The 17,293-nt window shown below is 47.4% G+C and overlaps 7 protein-coding genes across 7 annotated transcripts; 4 read left to right on the top strand and 3 right to left on the bottom strand.

Annotated features, from left to right (window-relative positions):
- Positions 1 to 665: 665 nt before the first annotated feature.
- N7529_010531 (EXPERA domain-containing protein) lies at positions 666 to 1,400 on the top strand (the record flags this gene model as incomplete). Its single annotated transcript, XM_057246058.1, has 1 exon — positions 666 to 1,400. One exon carries the CDS (start codon positions 666 to 668, stop codon positions 1,398 to 1,400), a length of 735 nt encoding a protein of 244 aa, XP_057094321.1.
- Positions 1,401 to 2,222: 822 nt separating this feature from the next.
- N7529_010530 (putative mitochondrial carrier protein) lies at positions 2,223 to 3,808 on the top strand (the record flags this gene model as incomplete). Its single annotated transcript, XM_057246057.1, has 2 exons — positions 2,223 to 2,258; positions 2,348 to 3,808. The coding sequence occupies 2 exons, from the start codon at positions 2,223 to 2,225 to the stop codon at positions 3,806 to 3,808; spliced, it is 1,497 nt and encodes a 498-aa protein (XP_057094320.1).
- A 730-nt stretch (positions 3,809 to 4,538) lies between these two features.
- On the top strand, positions 4,539 to 5,249 carry N7529_010529 (GNAT family N-acetyltransferase; the record flags this gene model as incomplete). The annotated part of the gene is made up of 1 exon (XM_057246056.1): positions 4,539 to 5,249. One exon carries the CDS (start codon positions 4,539 to 4,541, stop codon positions 5,247 to 5,249), a length of 711 nt encoding a protein of 236 aa, XP_057094319.1.
- A 140-nt stretch (positions 5,250 to 5,389) lies between these two features.
- Positions 5,390 to 6,544, bottom strand: N7529_010528 (agmatine deiminase family protein; the record flags this gene model as incomplete). Its single annotated transcript, XM_057246055.1, has 1 exon — positions 5,390 to 6,544. The coding sequence occupies one exon, from the start codon at positions 6,542 to 6,544 to the stop codon at positions 5,390 to 5,392; it is 1,155 nt and encodes a 384-aa protein (XP_057094318.1).
- Positions 6,545 to 8,058: 1,514 nt separating this feature from the next.
- Positions 8,059 to 8,758, top strand: N7529_010527 (60S ribosomal protein uL24; the record flags this gene model as incomplete). The annotated part of the gene is made up of 3 exons (XM_057246054.1): positions 8,059 to 8,077; positions 8,162 to 8,274; positions 8,486 to 8,758. 3 exons carry the CDS (start codon positions 8,059 to 8,061, stop codon positions 8,756 to 8,758), a joined length of 405 nt encoding a protein of 134 aa, XP_057094317.1.
- Positions 8,759 to 10,892: 2,134 nt separating this feature from the next.
- Positions 10,893 to 11,500, bottom strand: N7529_010526 (histone H4; the record flags this gene model as incomplete). The annotated part of the gene is made up of 2 exons (XM_057246053.1): positions 10,893 to 11,194; positions 11,491 to 11,500. The coding sequence occupies 2 exons, from the start codon at positions 11,498 to 11,500 to the stop codon at positions 10,893 to 10,895; spliced, it is 312 nt and encodes a 103-aa protein (XP_057094316.1).
- A 1,326-nt stretch (positions 11,501 to 12,826) lies between these two features.
- N7529_010525 (protein phosphatase regulator GAC1) lies at positions 12,827 to 15,031 on the bottom strand (the record flags this gene model as incomplete). The annotated part of the gene is made up of 2 exons (XM_057246052.1): positions 12,827 to 13,102; positions 13,157 to 15,031. The coding sequence occupies 2 exons, from the start codon at positions 15,029 to 15,031 to the stop codon at positions 12,827 to 12,829; spliced, it is 2,151 nt and encodes a 716-aa protein (XP_057094315.1).
- Positions 15,032 to 17,293: the final 2,262 nt, after the last annotated feature.

The raw sequence follows: 17,293 nt of genomic DNA, 5'->3' as shown, positions 1-17,293 counted from the left end.
ACGAGCATTGGTCAGACAAGAGAAAATCTATACATGACGACCGGTATGTAATGTAGACAGCCCTTGAAAGCGCATGTTTCTTTGATCGATGCGCCACCAGGCTGTGTTTCCTGCGGGAACAAAGAAGCTTGCGGAGATTGGCCTCTATTAGGGGATTTGACAGCAAGTATGGACCCTTAAGGGATCGAAGTGACGGATTTAGTTGGATTGTTCGACATTATCTCGTGGGGTCGGGCATGGCGAAGGAGCCATGTACTATGTTCCCGCATTCCTTTCGTATAGCTCCAGGTAGCCCAAATTAGAACATAGGACAAAGTGGGGACAAACAGCCATGCGAAATGCTATTGAAAGGATTCTGGTCTGATTTCAAGAGTGATTGAATAGAAAATCGAAAGTCAAGAGTTGACACAGCAAACAGGTCAAGACCCACATCATGCCTCAGGCAACACAAAATATTGATCTCAGCTGTCAACCCCTAAATGATTTCGTTTGCTTCTTTCAAACGCTTCAGCTATCACTGCTGCAAAGCATGAAACACACTTAAATCCAGTTCAGACCTTTAACACGAGCTCCATAGCTCTTCATTACCCTAGATTCTTCCTCCTTCCGCTCGAATCCCCTCGCGATTTACGCGCAATCTCAAAACCGAAACAATGGTTGCCTTAATGTCGTCCACCGACTCCTTTACCTTAGATGCTCCCACTGTCCTCTGCATCGCCGTATCTCTCTCCCTGATGCCGGCCGCATTCATTCTCAGCAAGGCCCTCATCCCAGCCAACAAAACGCGCGATCGCGTACTTTTCTTCTGGCATGCCTACGATGCCCTCACCCACCTGTTCATTGAGGGCTCCTTTGCATATCAATGCTTCTTCAGCTATACCACCGTCACGAGTACCCCACACCAGGGGCCTTTCTTCCTCAATGACCCTACCCGTTTATACGGTCCCGCCTACGGCACCGGCCCAACCGCACGTCTGTGGCAAGAATATGCAAAGGCAGACCGCCGCTGGGCCGGTGCTGATCTGACCGTCATCTCTCTGGAGTTGTTGACTGTTTTCATTGGGGGTCCCGCCGCTGTATACATCTGCTATCTATTGTCTCGATCGTCTAACGAGACCCTCACTACCAAGTCCCGTGGCAGTGTCAAGGCCACATTGTGGTTCGTTGCAATTGCCCTCGCAACGGCAGAGTTGTATGGTGGATTCATGACTTTTGCGCCGGAGTGGCTTACCGGAAGCACGTCACTTGCCACCGAAGACCCGGTCTACCTTTGGCTATACTTGTTCTTCTTCAACACACTCTGGGTCTTCCTTCCATTGTGGGTGCTATGGGAGGCGGCAAAAGAACTGCGTGGTGCATTTGTTGCAGCCGAGACCCAAGTTGAGCAAAAGAGCCAGTGATGAACGGGGCTTGAAAAGTTCCTCCACATTTGATTAGAAGGATATAGAGGAATTTTATGCAGTTCCTGTCTATTTCAAACACCGTAATTACATGGATCGTGTTTTCGAATACACAGATGATTTTGTGAGAGTACTCCTCGTGACAGTAAATTTTCGCCTGAGAAATGGGTGTACAAGTTCAAATCAACTTTGTAGAACATCGCGAAATTCGAGGCCTCAGGTGTCTATGGCCGGTAGAAATAGAAAAGAGCCTTTTGACCACGAGGAAAGAAAATAGCGAAAGCCCCTGCACGAGCCATTTCCTCCATCGCACAAGAAGAAGAAGGTAAAGAAAGAAGAAAAAAAGACTAAAGCTGCCAACACAGTGTTCGCCAACGGCCATAGATCCCGGTTGAAGATACAGGTAAAAACGCTGATGAGCTATATATACACTGGTAAAGAACACTCAGAAGAAAGATATACCGAAGATCGGCCACCAAGTTCACATGAATACAGTGGAGAACCACGCTACGAACCAGATAATGATATCCTACCATCGATAAATCCATCGAGAGCACCTCAGGACCGAAGTGGACGTTGCATGATACCGTTATCGCACATGATCGGCATGATGTAATCCCTCCACATCCTCGGCAATCACATTCATGACCTTGTTACTTTCTTACCTTTGGATACATTTCTGCTCTTAGTTTCTCTCAAAAATTATCTCATTCAATTAGCCATTTGGTGCAAAATTCAAAGATTGATAGCAGCCAGGACAGCAACAAGTCTCGACTGGGTTTCAAGCACGATACCTTAGGGCTTACATTAGTCCAACCAGCCATGGCTGAATATAAGCTGTCGTATGAATCTCAACTGGTATGTGATAATCCTCAGCTCGTTTTCTCGTCTTAACATACCCCTGAATTGTCTGTGCCGTCCGACTAAATTAACAACCATGGCAAAAGGACGTCTACCACCCCTCATATCGCTACGAAGCCCATGACCCGCGCGACTGGAAGTCAGCAGCCCTCCGTGGCCCAGCCCTCCCCGCTCTGGGAAATGCAACTGCCGGTGCTGTTGGTGCAGCTATATCGAATGTCGTTGTCTATCCTCTCAATGTTATAGTAGCACGTCTACAGACCCAGAAACAAAAGGACAGCGACTCGAATGAGAAGTCGGATATCGACGAAGACGATGAGGGGTATACCAGCGTGATTGATGCTGCTCGCAAGATAATTGCACAACAAGGAATTGCGGGCTTGTATCCTGGTCTGGCGCAGGACACTTGGAAGACAATTGCAGACTCCTTCCTTTTCTTTCTTGCATACAGCGCTATTCGTCAAAAGAGGATAGTCGCACGAGTTGGCGCGGAACGAGCGGCCAGGAGCAAAAACGTTGTTCTTCCGGTATTTGATGAGCTAGCTGTTGGTATACTCGCGGGTTCGTTGGCAAAGCTGTTTACCACACCCCTGTCGAACATTGTGGCGCGCAAGCAGACCTCTGCAGCACGAAAAGATGGAAATGCAAAGAATCTATCAACGAGCGACATCGCGGCTCGCATTCGAGCTGAGAAAGGTCTCTTGGGTTTTTGGTCGGGATACTCAGCAACTTTGATTCTCACCCTCAACCCATCACTCACATTCTTTCTTAACGAGTTTCTCAAGCGCACTCTCCTTCCACAGTCAAAACGCGACAAACCTCCGGCAGCCCTAACATTTCTCCTTGCAGCCCTGAGCAAAGTCGCTGCCTCATCGATTACATACCCCTTCTCCCTTGCCAAGACCAGAGCGCAAGTAATGAGCAACTCCAAGTCTAAGTCTACAGAACCTACAACAACGCCGACTTCACTCATATCCTCACTCACGCCTGAAATTATCTCCACGGTAATCACAATGGCTCGCACGGATGGGGTCACGGGGCTTTATGCAGGGCTACAAGGTGAAGTCCTGAAGGGCTTCTTCTCGCACGGCTTTACTATGCTCGCCAAAGACGCTGTCTATTCCTCCATAATTAAGAGCTACTATCTTCTTCTGATGCTTGCACGCCGCTATCCCTCCCCAGAAGAACTAATGGAGCGTGCTCGCGAACAGGCTGAGGAGTATACAGAGGTGGCGCGTGAAGGAGCACGCGACTTAGCAGAGAGAGCCAAAGAGGGTGCTGAGGAATTGCTGAACGCTAATTCCGGCAATGTCACTGTTGACATGACCTCGAACTCTGCTGTTGCCGCTGGTGCGGCTGATGCAGCTGGAAATGCAGACCATGGTATTGATGCTTCCTCTGGACTAAAGGTTCCCATGGCCTCGGTTCCAGACGATGTCAACGAAACAGCTGAGCTGGTTGGAGACTACGTCGAAGAAGAGGCAGCCGAATGGAAAAGCTTTTATCATTGGTTCTGGGAAAAGGATCGGGGTCCGCATCGGGAGTGATTCCTCAGCTGGTTTGTTTATATCTGCCTTTCAGTGCAATCATTGGCAAAATTAGTGTATATTGTGACATTCTGTTGTGGAGGGCGAATAACTACCACGACAGCTCTATATGTGATCTAGTCACTAATGTTTTTATCCCCTACATATCTTAATTTGGTGTCTTTGCATACGGTACATCTTCATTCCTCTCATATCTACAGACATCCTCATCTAGATAGCGCAAGGCCATTGAGATAAAAGAAGCGAGGTAGGTTGAGCTTTCAATTGTTTGAGACTTGGTCCTCGGTATCGGGTGTTTATGAATCTAGGAACGTAGCGGAAATGCTGGCAGCATTTGTCGTGAATATAACACGCCACTTTAGACCACCCATCGCATTCGCAATCTCTCGCAGGGCTTTACTCCAAGCTTCATTCTCTTTTTGGAATATGCCTCCTGTGACATTATTCAATTCTGGCTGTGTCCTTATGCCTAATCGAGACCCCGGTATCACTAGTGTTGATCGGCCCCTCTTTGGGGCACGAAATGGCGTTAAATATTTCATGCCGATTGGCTACCACCAATATAGCACCCGTGGACCTCGGGATGCTTCTCTTGTCACTCAGCTTTTGTCTACCTCCTGGTCTCCAAGCCTCCGGGGCTCCAGGGCCAGGTATAAATCTGCCAATCATCCGAAATGTGGGTAGATTTATGCATCTATCTTATATTTCTGATTTAACCCAACATTTCAATATGGCATCAATTCAAGCACCGGCGGAACTTTACAGGTCCAAGCGCCTGCTCTATCGAGCTCCAGAGGACTCCGCAGAGGACAGGGAATTCATTCAATATTCCATCCTCAACGACAGCACCATCCAGACAATGAGCACCATGCGCCTCAAGCGTCCACAGCATAAAGCTTCCGCTGAAGACTTCATCAAGAGATTTCAACAAGCCATCCTTGGAGTATTGATCTGTCTTCCTGCCCCGAATCCCTCTGAAAATGGGGATACGAAGACTGGCTCTGAGACTAAATCCTCAATCCGAGCCAATCATACCACTGAATCAATCCCAATTGGCCACTTGAGCATCTTCAGTGTACAGGGAGAAGATACTGGTCATCACAGAAATGTAATGATGGGTTTATCCTTCGCAGAAGGATACCGGGGCCGAGGGTACGGCGGCGAGGCGGTAAACTGGGCTCTCGACTGGGCATTTATGCATGCAGGATTCCACAGGATGTGCATCAGCGCATTTTCATTCAACCACAACGCACTAAAACTTTATAGAAAGCTTGGGTTTGTGGAAGAAGGCCGGGAACGTGAGGCTGTACGACACTTTCGGGGCTGGCATGACATTATCAATCTATCTATGCTGGAGCATGAATGGGAGGCATTGAGGGGTATACGGTCGAACCAATCGGACACCATCCCCAGTTCTCTCGCTGAACCCATCAATCAGTGATCCGATATCACTCAAATCTCTTTAATTTATATGACAACTTCAAGTACAGATACATCTACGCTTTCTGCCCTGAAAAGGGACTTCAGACTTCATAGCCAGCCAAATAATGTGAAATTATTTATAATGAAATTTACTCCATTTCAAACTTCGGTAGCAAGGATTGGTTGGGTTGCGCAGTGAATCACCCCTCCGGCCAGAGGAAGCCCAGTAACATGCACCGGGCGAACCACACGATCAGGACACAGCCTCTCAAACAAATCCAAAGCTTCTTGATCTCTCTGGCTGTCTCCAAACTGGGGAAGAATGAGCCCTCCATTCACGAAATAAAAGTTGACATAGTTTGTCGCTGGTTCCTCATAGAATAACTCTCCCAAACATCGAGGATTCGGTTCATTGACGGTGTGTATTTCGAAATGACGACCTTTCGCATCAACTGACTGTTCTAGAATTTCCCTGATCTGCTTATAAACCGTAATCCATTCCTGAGGGGCGCTGGAATGGGGGCGTGAGAGGACAATAACACCGGGTCGAATAAAGTTCACTTCCGCATCAGCATGTACATCAGTCACATCCAGATCTTTCTTGCCCGGGAACCAGATGATTTTCTCAACTCCTAGCACTCGGCGTAATTCATCCTCAATCTCAGCACGAGAAAGATTTGGATTGCGGTTTTCATTGAGGATGCTACTCTCTGTGGCCAGAAGTGTTCCTTCGCCATCCACAACTAATGCACCCCCCTCCAAACAAAGCTTTGATTCCACTGTAGTCACCGGAGACGGAGAGACATCGGATTCAATGACTCGTTGAGCAAATGTTGTGTTTTCCTGAAGCTGTTCACTCTCCATAACGGGCCATTCAAGACCGTCAGCGGCTCGATCGTGGTCACCAATGTCATCTTTTCTTCCCCATTCACTGAAGCGGAAATTGATCGCAAAACGCTGCTTTCGGGCGTATTCATCAACTCCGTGTACATAGACAGGGCCTGTATCACGGACCCAAAGATGGTTTGTGAGGAATGGAATAACAGAAACATTTGAACTGTCCCCGGGATACTTCGTGACTGCCTGACCAACCATTGAGTTTGCTTTCAGCACATCCTCGGGCCGCGTGTATAGTCTCACTGGCTCGTGAGCCGAAATTGCGGCGGCCAGGTTGGCGATATCGGTACATGCGCTTTCATAGTAGGCCGGGGCGATGGAGACCTTGGATGGAAACCCGAGAATGGTCGCGGCATGACGAGATGTCTCTCGGGGGTAAAGATATTTTCCGGCGCTTTTCAATGATGCTGAGGCCATGTTTCTGACACCGCTAGGTACCCTTGCAGTAGTGGCTAGTCATCGTCAGTATTTCGATTATGGGAGTTGGCAACGCCAGAATACTAACTTTGATGCAATGGGTTGGTAACAGATGATGGAATATTCAGTACATTAAGTAGTCTTGGAGTTGGAAAGTAGAATGATTTCCTGTTTCAATGAAGAATCCAGTAATTTATAGGTGGGTTCCATGCTGGAGGTCTCGAGTAGTCGACGGACTATTCTCCGCCCTCTCTCGGGGCCCGTGGACACCGTTCATTACGTAATTTGGATTTATCTCAAGGTCGCCTTCCTAGCTAGAGTTCTAGATGATCGAATGTAAATGTTGGAAGGAAGGCCACTAAGTCTCAAGAAAGTGTTATGCTGGTGTGTTATTTCGGTGTGCGTGTGCGATGTATGGCATTTCAACGGGTGCTTTCCCACCGATGGACCGATTGGGCACGTCTTCTTTAATTGCATGATATTATAAGGAAGGTAATTTGAGCGAACCGGTCTAGGGCAACCGGTACCACACAATAAAGCGTTTTGCGAGCGCTGACTGACAGTGAAGGGTTAGCTTGTTTTAGTCCAAGACCTTGCCTAGCGTGAAATTGCATCGGAATTCTTGCAATACAAAGGCAAGCCTCTAATGCTTGGCGCAGATTAGTCGTGATGTACGCTGTTAAAGTAGGGTCGGCAATTGAATGTAAGTTGTGTATACCAGATATTCCAGCCCAATCTCGTACAAAAAAGGTCAAGGTGTGACCAGTCCGCGACGTGAATGTCAGGGCAGCGTGGTACACCCCAAGTGGCAAGCTGATCCTAAAGTTCGGCCCGCGGGATTGATCTAACAAAAAAAGAGTAATTTCCAAGGCAACCGGGCTGCTCAATATGCGTGACAGACAACCATCAACCCCGAATCTCTATTACAGATCATGACAGGATGGCTTTTGGACGTCGAATAGATTGTGGAGATTGAATTGCCACTTAACGATTCATAGTGATTCATTCAATCATGGGTTCAGTCTCAACAAGCTATTCGACATCGCATAAGAAGCTAGACATTGAGGTATAGGCGTCATCCCTCTTGGCCATAGGGGTGGTGTTCGGTAGGCGCATACGGAGTATGTGGATCGTTGTTTGCAGGCGATTTGGAACGAGCATTGTGTTCATAAAATAGAACAGATCAAATTCAAGATGGAAATTCGAAGACTTAATACAAATGAGTTGTAAGAAATAGGACAATTGCAAGATTCCAATTGACATCTCGTCCAAACAACCATATGAAGAGAAGAGATGCAGAGTGGATAAATATGGGTATTGAGCTGGTCCTGGATGACTCAGCGGAGCGGAAGAGTGGGGCATTAACCAATTAAAGCGCAGCCCTAGCGAGTGGGTGGTCATGTGACGCACAGCGCACAATAATTTCCATTAAACCTTTTGGCTCTCAAATCTCGACGACTCCAACGACAACCGCCCCGAGCTCTTTCACGATCCCCTTAAGAGGCTCCGACAATATGCCCGCCATGAACCAGAGTACGTGACTCCTTGTTATTTTTTCCTCGCCGACAAACCTATATTTCGCCAATTCGACCCAGTATGCTGATAGTCCTTTTTCAGGTCTCGCCTCTTCGCGCCGGAAGTCGCGCAAGGCTCACTTCTCCGCTCCCTCCAGCGAGCGCCGCGTCCGCATGAGCGCTCACCTGAGCAAGGAACTTCAGGAGAAGTACAATGTACGTTGGAACAACACTTGAGCAATCTGGATACCCCTCGAAGGCGAAATGAATTTGGCATGAACTTTTTTTCATTCATTGGAAGTGGGCTCGCGCCCACCATCGAAATTGGAATACACTGGGAACCCAAATCAACGCCGACGACGCCAGATTTGGAACGAAATGGAGGACAAAAAATTCCAAATGCAGAATTCTAACATGTCCATATTAGGTCCGCTCCATCCCTCTCCGCAAGGACGATGAGGTGATCGTGGCTCGGGGCTCCAGCAAGGGACAGACCGGCCGTATCACCACCGTCTACCGTCTCAAGTACGTCGTCCACATCGAGCGTGTCGCCCGCGAGAAGACCAACGGCCAGTCCGTCCCCATCCCCATCTCCGCCTCCAACGTCATCATCACCAAGCTCCACCTCGACAAGGACCGCGAGAACATCCTTGCTCGGATCGCCAAGGGTCGTGAGGCTGTCCAGGCCAAGTCCGCTTAAGTGTGTTTTTGGGGGGGTTTAAGTTCAGTTTACCATGGTGGTGACAGCGCGGGAGTTCTGAAAAACGCGAAAAATGCGAGGCCCAACGTCTATGATCACACATCTACTGAAATAGGCGCATTAAGATACTGAAGAACGAAAATTCCTATCTATCTTTCCATTATCTGCGCTACGGGCCCTGGGCCTTGATTCTAGGAGATTTCTCCTCAGCGTATTGTGGGCTAATCCACCAACACTTTGGTTTAAGAACATTGGTTCTCCACTGTGACTGTTTACAGCTCTGTTCAAAATGTTTTGGTGAAGCCCTTCCTCTTGACCTTCATCCCGAGTCCCTTCCGGTCGACTACCCGTATATCTTCGTCACCTCTGTTGCGAATGACCCCAGTAACTAAAAAGGTGATCGATCGTACACGTCAATCTTGTAAGCATATATGTCGGTCCCCACTCTATTGCTCTGTAGTTTGAAAGGTGCCTAAGTGAGATGATCTCCGGGGTACAGTATTTTGATTGCATGATGCCCATGTGGTCCACATCAGCTTGTCATTGAATGGACTCACAGTCATAGTCTAGAATTAGTCCTGATCCTAGCGCGCCTCATCGCCCTCTCAAAGTTAGTACTTCAACTTCATGTGGAGCCTAGGGGATCCGGATGGTCCAAGGCTATATTTGTATATCTACATCGAAAATGGTTCATTCACCTTGAGGCCCGGGCTCGTATCATTCAGTCCTTGATTGCTATAGTTGGTCTTTTTCGTCGATTTTGGTCATAAGGATTCGGTAGGAAATGCATTTGGGCAGGTTCACACTCAGGGCCTCTGCCAGCAGATATATATAGCCGACTATTGACTCTGTTCCCACTTCATCACCTTGCGTATCTAGGTACCTTGGTATCTCTTGAGTATGTTCTCGCTCGTTTCCCTTGTCACCTCCGTTTCTTTCTACAACCAATTTCAACTGATTACAGATTACAGATTATCTAGAACAATTGATCTCTAGCCCAGAGGGATCCCCGAGCATCCGAACAGCAGGAGGAAGAGTTCAAGGTGTGGCTTCTTCCTGGGTATTTGTTTCTATTAGTAATGCTCGTCTTACTATGCCATTTTCGCTATTTGAAAACTACAAAAATCATATCATACGTGAAAGAGCAAGTATATCTGATGATAATGTTGACTACGAGACTCGCCAGCCTCGTAACCTCGTCGTCCGATGGCCATCGGCCAAAATCCTTCCCAGGATATAAGTTCGTCGACCAGCATTTTTGCTGAACGAGAATCCTCATATTTCTTAACCGGTTTAACAGTGCTTATAAGACTATCCTATCATATGATTACCCTGGTACCCTTTAGTAGTATTTACCCAGGAGATATCTTTCTCGCTACTAAATAAAAAAGACGATACAGTACGTTAGCTTTATCTAGAAATTGCAGACCTTCCAAGGTTAGACACATTTCTGTAACGTGATCAAGAGTAGTGCTGTATTATATAACCGCTTACTGCTTCATCGTTGATCAGAAGAATCCGCAGCAAGATCTTCTTTCTCTTATGCATTACGCGCCTAGCGGCTAGATGGAAGAACTCAGATAGTGCCTAGTGTCGTTGAAAAGAACCTTGGTAGCAAGTGCTCGACTGAGATGCTTATAGACTTACAGCCGCCAGTGAAGCCGTATCAACGAGGTCACAGTTAATGGCTGAGCAACAGCAACGCCATGCTGAAGCAACCAACTCGGCTGCTCAGGTAGATATTGAAGTGTTGCTATTAGAGCTTGTGCCTCTCGAAATGTAATAGCCCATCGATAGCCTAAACTACTATATACAAGGGCTGATCCCGAATGAGGCCATTGACTACCTATCATGTTGTAAATGAACCTCTCTTGTGGCATTGTTCAAGCTACACACTACACGAGCTGCACCAACGAAGTGTGAGATCGAGAACCCAAGTTCCATTGGACCCCAATAGGCCAATACAATTTCAATCAAAACCTAACTAACAAGGACACCCGTCCAATCCCAAACCACGGCGCAAAAGCACCACCGAAACCGAAACCCCAACCCAAACGCAAAAAAGAAACCATCAACCGTGGCACATTAAAGCAGAGCCTTGTGGCATCGAGCTCGAAACAACACGAGACCCAATTTAACCACCGAAACCGTAGAGGGTACGGCCCTGGCGCTTGAGGGCATAGACGACATCGAGGGAAGTGACGGTCTTGCGCTTGGCGTGCTCGGTGTAGGTGACGGCGTCGCGGATAACAGACTCAAGGAAGGACTTGAGCACACCACGGGTCTCCTCGTAGATCATAGCGGAGATACGCTTGACACCACCACGGCGGGCAAGACGACGGATGGCGGGCTTGGTAATTCCCTGGATGTTGTCGCGCAAGATCTTGCGGTGGCGCTTGGCGCCGCCCTTGCCGAGACCTTTGCCTCCTTTGCCGCCTGTGGGGGTTAATTAGTTTTTTTTGCATGAAGATTGTGGATGTGATGGAAGGGGTATGGGTAAGGGTCATAGGATTATTAGGACTAGGAGGGGTGGTGAGGGTAGGTTGTGTTAAGATGTATAGAGATGAGAAGCTTTTCCCGATTAGGCCAAGTGAGATGCAGTTGGTGCCTTAAGGTGTGGATCACGTGCCAACCGGGGATCGCCAGTTGCCTGTTTTGAACCTCACGACAACGACAACAAAGGAAATAGGCAGTTCACAGTAGGTAAAGAAGAGAAACGAGGTAAAACTTACGTCCAGACATATTTTCAAAGATGAAGAAATGTAAATTTCAGACCGAAATTGATAAAATCGACGCTTAAGTAGTCGATAATTGATGGAAATAAGACGCGTTTGGTTGGGAACAGAGGGAAAAAGAGAAAAAACAGTAAGCGGGAGGGGGAAGGCGATTTAAATAAGGGAATGGACGACTACGCGTGATTTGGGGGAATTTTTATGTAAGCGAGAGAATTACAATTCTGCAATGGCGGTGATTGCGGGAAGGAGCAAGAGGGTGTTATGAAAGTGTCAGTTTCCAGACTAAAAAAAAGGCATTGCTGTGCCCGCACTTTCAGTGCTGAGCGACAATTGATACTGGTCACGTGGCGATAAGATAAGAATTGACCTAACCGCATGTGGAAGTATATCTCGGAGGAATGGGAACTTCGTTTTGCTTTTATGGGAACCATTGCCATGCTTGTTGAGTCAATTATGTCACATCTACTTTCTCTTTACATATTGCTAGAACTACAATACAGACAGGTCTATAAGGAAAAGAAAAGAACAGTAGTTCAGCGTTTATCATGTCTCGTATCATTTCGAACTACGTTCACAATGTCGAGGGCAGTCATGTATCAGTAATCTTCGCATCTTCGCATAATCGCGTCTTCGCATCCCTTGTCCGCGTCCTACCATATAGGCAGCCAGCATTGTGTGGAAGTTGAAAAAGCGTGAAAGAAATAAAAAGGAAACAAAAAAAATAAACCAGAGAGCTCCAGAACACCATGCGATAGACAACCCATAAAGTAAGTGCGATGCATTGAAAGTCGAGAGTGGAGGCGGGCGAACTAAAAACTTTTGCGTTGAAAAAGAAGGGCCAATCCGAAGAACAGCAAAGAAGTGAAAATGCCTCGAAGAAAAGAAATCGTTTCGTCATCATGCGCAGTTAAGAACCCCGTGAAAAATCAAAAGAAAAAAGTTAAAACCTAAAGATGACCGGTAATGTTATTGGGACGGTCGCGTCGATAATTTCTCTCGACGCAGATGGGATCAAGTCACAGCAGATGTTTGCAAAGGCCCGCGGTTTATTATGCATCGCAAAGACAATCGCTCACAAATGCCGAGACTGAAAACCACTGGCGGGTAGAGGTGTTGAGATTCAAGTGGGAAAAAGGAAATCAAAAGATTCATATCCTTCAAACAGCGCCGATACACGGGGGTGCAAAATTCGAAATTGAGGCATAGGATCTGTCCACTTCAACGCGAGGAATCCCGAGTCCTCTTCACGGAAGGCGTCAACGATGTGCATTCAAGGCCGACCGAAACGATCAGAGCGGGGATTCAAGGCGTTCATAGAACAGTCTATGTTAACTCACCCTCTAATGACGGTTGAAGAGTGAGGGTCATTCATAAAACCGCGGTTAAAAGAATAGCGGTACCCCATAGGGGAAGGCGAAGGACGCGGAGAGGTGCGGGGGCTAACGGAACGAGGTGCCTCGGCCGTGGGGGCTTTGAGGACAGCCGGGGAGCGGGGAGATAGGGGCGGAGAAGGACAGGCTGGTACAGAGATGTGCTTCGGGGCTTCACCCTCCCGGGTGGTTGCGGTAGTTGGTGGTGCCTTTATGTTCGAACCTTGCGGCGATCCATACTGTCGAATGTTAGGTGAATGTAATGTGGGGGGATGGTGGATAAGTGAACTTACAAAGCAGTACTTATCGACCAACTCCTGGTACACAGTGGACTCGAGACGTGGCTTGCTAGATACCAAAGAGGAAGGTTTCAGATCTTCCGCACGACCTCCAACGCGGGAGTTATCGCTCACTGCAGGACCAGGGCCATCAAAGCTAGCAGTCTTCTTGGTTGGCTTTGGAGTCGGCTCCGCGGGCTCTCCAAATTTCGCACGGGCAGCCAGGGTGGTCCGATCCACAGGTGCCTTTGACCGCATGGCTGCAGACAATGACGCTCCGAAATCGTACCGGTTACCGAATGCCTTGGAGTTCTCGCGGCGCTTGGGGGGTGCGATCGTATCGATTTCATCCGAGGGGGTCCGAGTCAAAGGCGCGCCGTTGGAGCCGTTGAAAGGGTTCGCGAACGATGGCTTCCCGGCAAGGTCAGGAAAATCATATGTTGGAGGCATCGATTGCGGGCGAATGGTATGGGTGCTGGTAAAAGACCGGCTTCGCGGGAGAGTAGGGCGAGATCCACCACTGGTAGACTTGGTGGTGGGGGTCTTGGGAACTTTGTGGAAATCGACTTGATAATTCACTGAGTCGTTGTTGTCCCAGTACTCCTGGCCAGCCACGTTGTAGCGAATGCACATGAACATGGTCTTGGTCTCCAGATTTGCTTGATCATTCAGCTTGAAGTCGAACGAAAAGCGGTCAAACCCATCGGCGGCCTGTTGACGGCGAACGTCATGGCAGTATGCCGCCCCGACTTCGGAGGTAGTTCTCCAATAATCCAATGTGAACCGGGCAGTCACATACTTTTGGAAAGCGAGGTTGGCCACGGCCACCGTGCCGATCAAGGTACTCTTATCAGCCGACAAGAACAACCGTTCGAGGCGAACTGGGCGATTAGCTTGGGATGAAATGTCCTTTGGCCAGTTGGCGAGCTTGATCTCCCATTCCCATGAAGGGCCTTGCGAGTCAGAGCCGAAAGGAAACTCGTCTTTAGTGTCGTGGCTGTCAACCGGGGAAGTATTTGCGCTCACGGCCAAGGGGCGGTCAAGCTGGAGGAAGTGTCGAATGTGCTCCAAGTGGGAGTCAAAATGTACTGCCTTGGCATAGACAGGTGTGCCGGGCATGCTTGATGGTCGTCGTCGCGCTGAAGGAGGACGGAGAGCAGGTCGAACAAGCTCACCTGACTTCTTGCGAACCATTGGGGGCTTTACGGTCATGTCGACATCGCTGTCATCGGGCGAGCTAGTCAGTGCCTCTTCCCGGGTCAAATCAATGGCGGTTTCAGTGGATGATCGGGAATGAGCGATCCTTCGAGCTTCTTTGGACAGTGGCAAGTGAGGAAGCTTAGGTCGAGTGGGTTTAGCCTCAGTGGCCGCAGTGGTCGTTGATGACACACTGGGTGAGGCCTGAGTCTGTTTCTGTGCCTTTGTCTCCGTGGTCTCTGGGTCCATTCTTTCTGGTGAGCTCTCCCTTCTTAGTTTGATTGATCTGACAGCAGCCTCGAGCTCATCCATTTTGAACCCCTCTCCATTCCGATATGGTGATTCCTCATCGCTGGAGTTCGGGGCAGACTCGGGTGGCGAGATTACAGCCCCAGGAGGGATCATCGCGTTGGTCACCGGAGGTGGAGACTGTCGAAGGCTGGCATGTGGATCGATAGAGGAGGATGCTCGGGTCGGAGATTCTGGAGCAGAATGCACTGTCGGTTTATTGATCGAAGGACTCCTCCGATGACGACGGGTGTAAGAGGTTGAGGAGTATGAACGGGAGTTCTGAAGCCGTTCCGAAGAGGAGCGGACCAAAGTGGGTCGCTCACACGTCTCTTCGGTGGGCGATTCAGTGTATTCGATGTGTTGTGCGGAGAGCAACGTCTTCAACGGCGCAGTGTATGGCATCCGGCCGACTTGTGTGTCTCAACACAAGAAGGTTTGGGGATGAAAGGGTATAGAATGGTCCAATGGTTCAATCACAATGAAGTGGCTGAAGGAAAAGCTATTGTTAGTATAGGCTTAAATTGCAAGAGGATGTGGCAAGCTCATGACAAGGGGTGGCAAGAGGCAACGGACAGAGAGAGGCATCGAAATCGAATTCACGACCAGAAGGGATCGGGGAATGGCATATGAGTGACAAGGAAAGTGCGGACCAGTGGAATGTCAAAACTTCCAAGGTATCACAAGAGTTGAGTGACACCAGAGAAGTGACTTGGTCCCGAAGTGAATAGTCGTGAATTGGAGGAAAGATCCATTGAGAGGGGGGTGGATGAGTCTTATCAATTTACCTTGAAGGATGAACATTCGAGTGGCGAGATCTCGCAATAAGAACAAGAAAAGTTTAATAATAAAAAAAGTACAAGTAAAAAAGAAAAAGAAAAAAACGGTTCAGAATGTACAATAGGGAAGAACTGAATATTCAACCCGGCACAGCCGTGGAAAGGGAGGTGATTAAGAATCAAAACCCCCGTGTAGATAAGTCGTTGATATAGTGTGGGGGGGCGAATCAAAAAGCCATTTCCGCTATGACCGTTGAAGATAAGGCAAAAGCCGTGAGGACAAGAGAAGAAATGTCAAGATGAGAGATAATTCTGGTATTATAGTAAAAATTCCAACCCTCAGATCGGAAGGATAAATATAAAATATAAGTTTTATGAAAAAGAAAAAGTAATAATAATATAAAATATATAAAAAAAAAGAGAATCGATATAAATTGCGGTGCGTCTGCTTTGCATAGACTCCGCTTCAATCAAGGTCAATGCGCGCCGTATAGGTTTAAGTGGGGTTTTGGCCTTTTCTTTTTTTTTTCTTTTTCTTTTTCTCGTTTTTTTCTATCTTTTCTTTTTTTCGATGACTTTATTAGTTCGTTTCTTGATAAAAATGATCTATATGAATATAGAATCGAATCACGTTAGAGGCTGCATATAGCTATCTATACTCAGACGAGTACCTTGGTACTATATATGCTACATTACAGATGTAGATTATAATGCTTTCAATCTAGGGGTAACTCTATAATTCTATAAAACCTACAACCATTTCCTATTTCCACACCACTTTCCGAATTCTCCGACATGTGGTCCGTACGCACGAGTACGTTGGATGATCTACTCAAGCTCACTATACTGCACTGGCTGGACCCCCTTTAGTGTCAACACTAGCGGACTACAGACCTCCAGTCCATACGCGCTAAAACCTCCATGGACCATAACTTTTCTTCAACCTGAAATTCCTTGTTTCTGGCCTGACGTACATGTACCACCCGTCATATGTTGGAACATGAGATTTACAATTCGAATTGCTCTTTAGTTGTACACTTTCCTCCAGGTCATGAATTAGTGTGGAGAATCTTTTGTCTTCCTCTTTTCTCTTATCAATAAACCTGGAGCCCCGTGGTAACCATACAATAGTTATAAAAGAGTAGCCAAGGTCAGTGGATCGTCCCAACCAAAACCAGTTTGTGAGCCTCGATATGATTTTTTTCCCAACTATTCTGTTTTAGTTGGCACGCACAGATAACTAGGGATAAATCCGATGCAAGTGCTGTAGGCACGATATCCACTCCTTGGTATAGTTTTACCCCTTCGCGGCTCGAATTGTTTAATTAGATGCTAGATTCATCCTATAACTAGTATTAATTACTTGTCCTACCTAATGAAAATGAAGATAAAAAAATCTTCCCCATAAAATATTGTAGAAATGCAACACAAACTGATTGAGTTCATTATCTTAATATATTACTACGCCGTTATCGAGAGTTTGCGATCGAATCCTTGGGTCCACGCCAAGTGCTGAGACCTTATCTGTACATAATTACATACATGCTATGTGTGTAAAGTATGTATGTTTCTAGCTATATGGATCATTTGGTCTTCGTTGGTTTATGTATAGAATTTTACTGTGACGTGCATAGTGCATTTCGATAGAAAGTTGTACATTTGATAATTTCAAAGTCCATCGCTGTAGTCCGGAGTTTGGTGGATCTACGAGGAGTAGTATGCACTCCAGGGCTCCACCGACTGTGCCGCAAATGCCGGACCTGGAGAAAAAAAGAATGGAGATGGGGTTCGTGGTATTTAAGATAAATGAATTTGATCGAAGTATTCCTCTATCAGATTAGAATTGAAGCAAATCACGAATGAATCACGTATGCTTGAGCTATAGAGT

Source organism: Penicillium soppii (genome assembly GCF_028829465.1).
Source record: "Penicillium soppii strain IBT 18220 chromosome Unknown utg000007l, whole genome shotgun sequence".
In the NCBI taxonomy this organism is placed as follows: domain Eukaryota; kingdom Fungi; phylum Ascomycota; class Eurotiomycetes; order Eurotiales; family Aspergillaceae; genus Penicillium; species Penicillium soppii.
The sequence above is the reverse complement of the archived record's forward strand: the minus strand, read 5'-3'. Positions and strand labels throughout refer to the sequence as shown.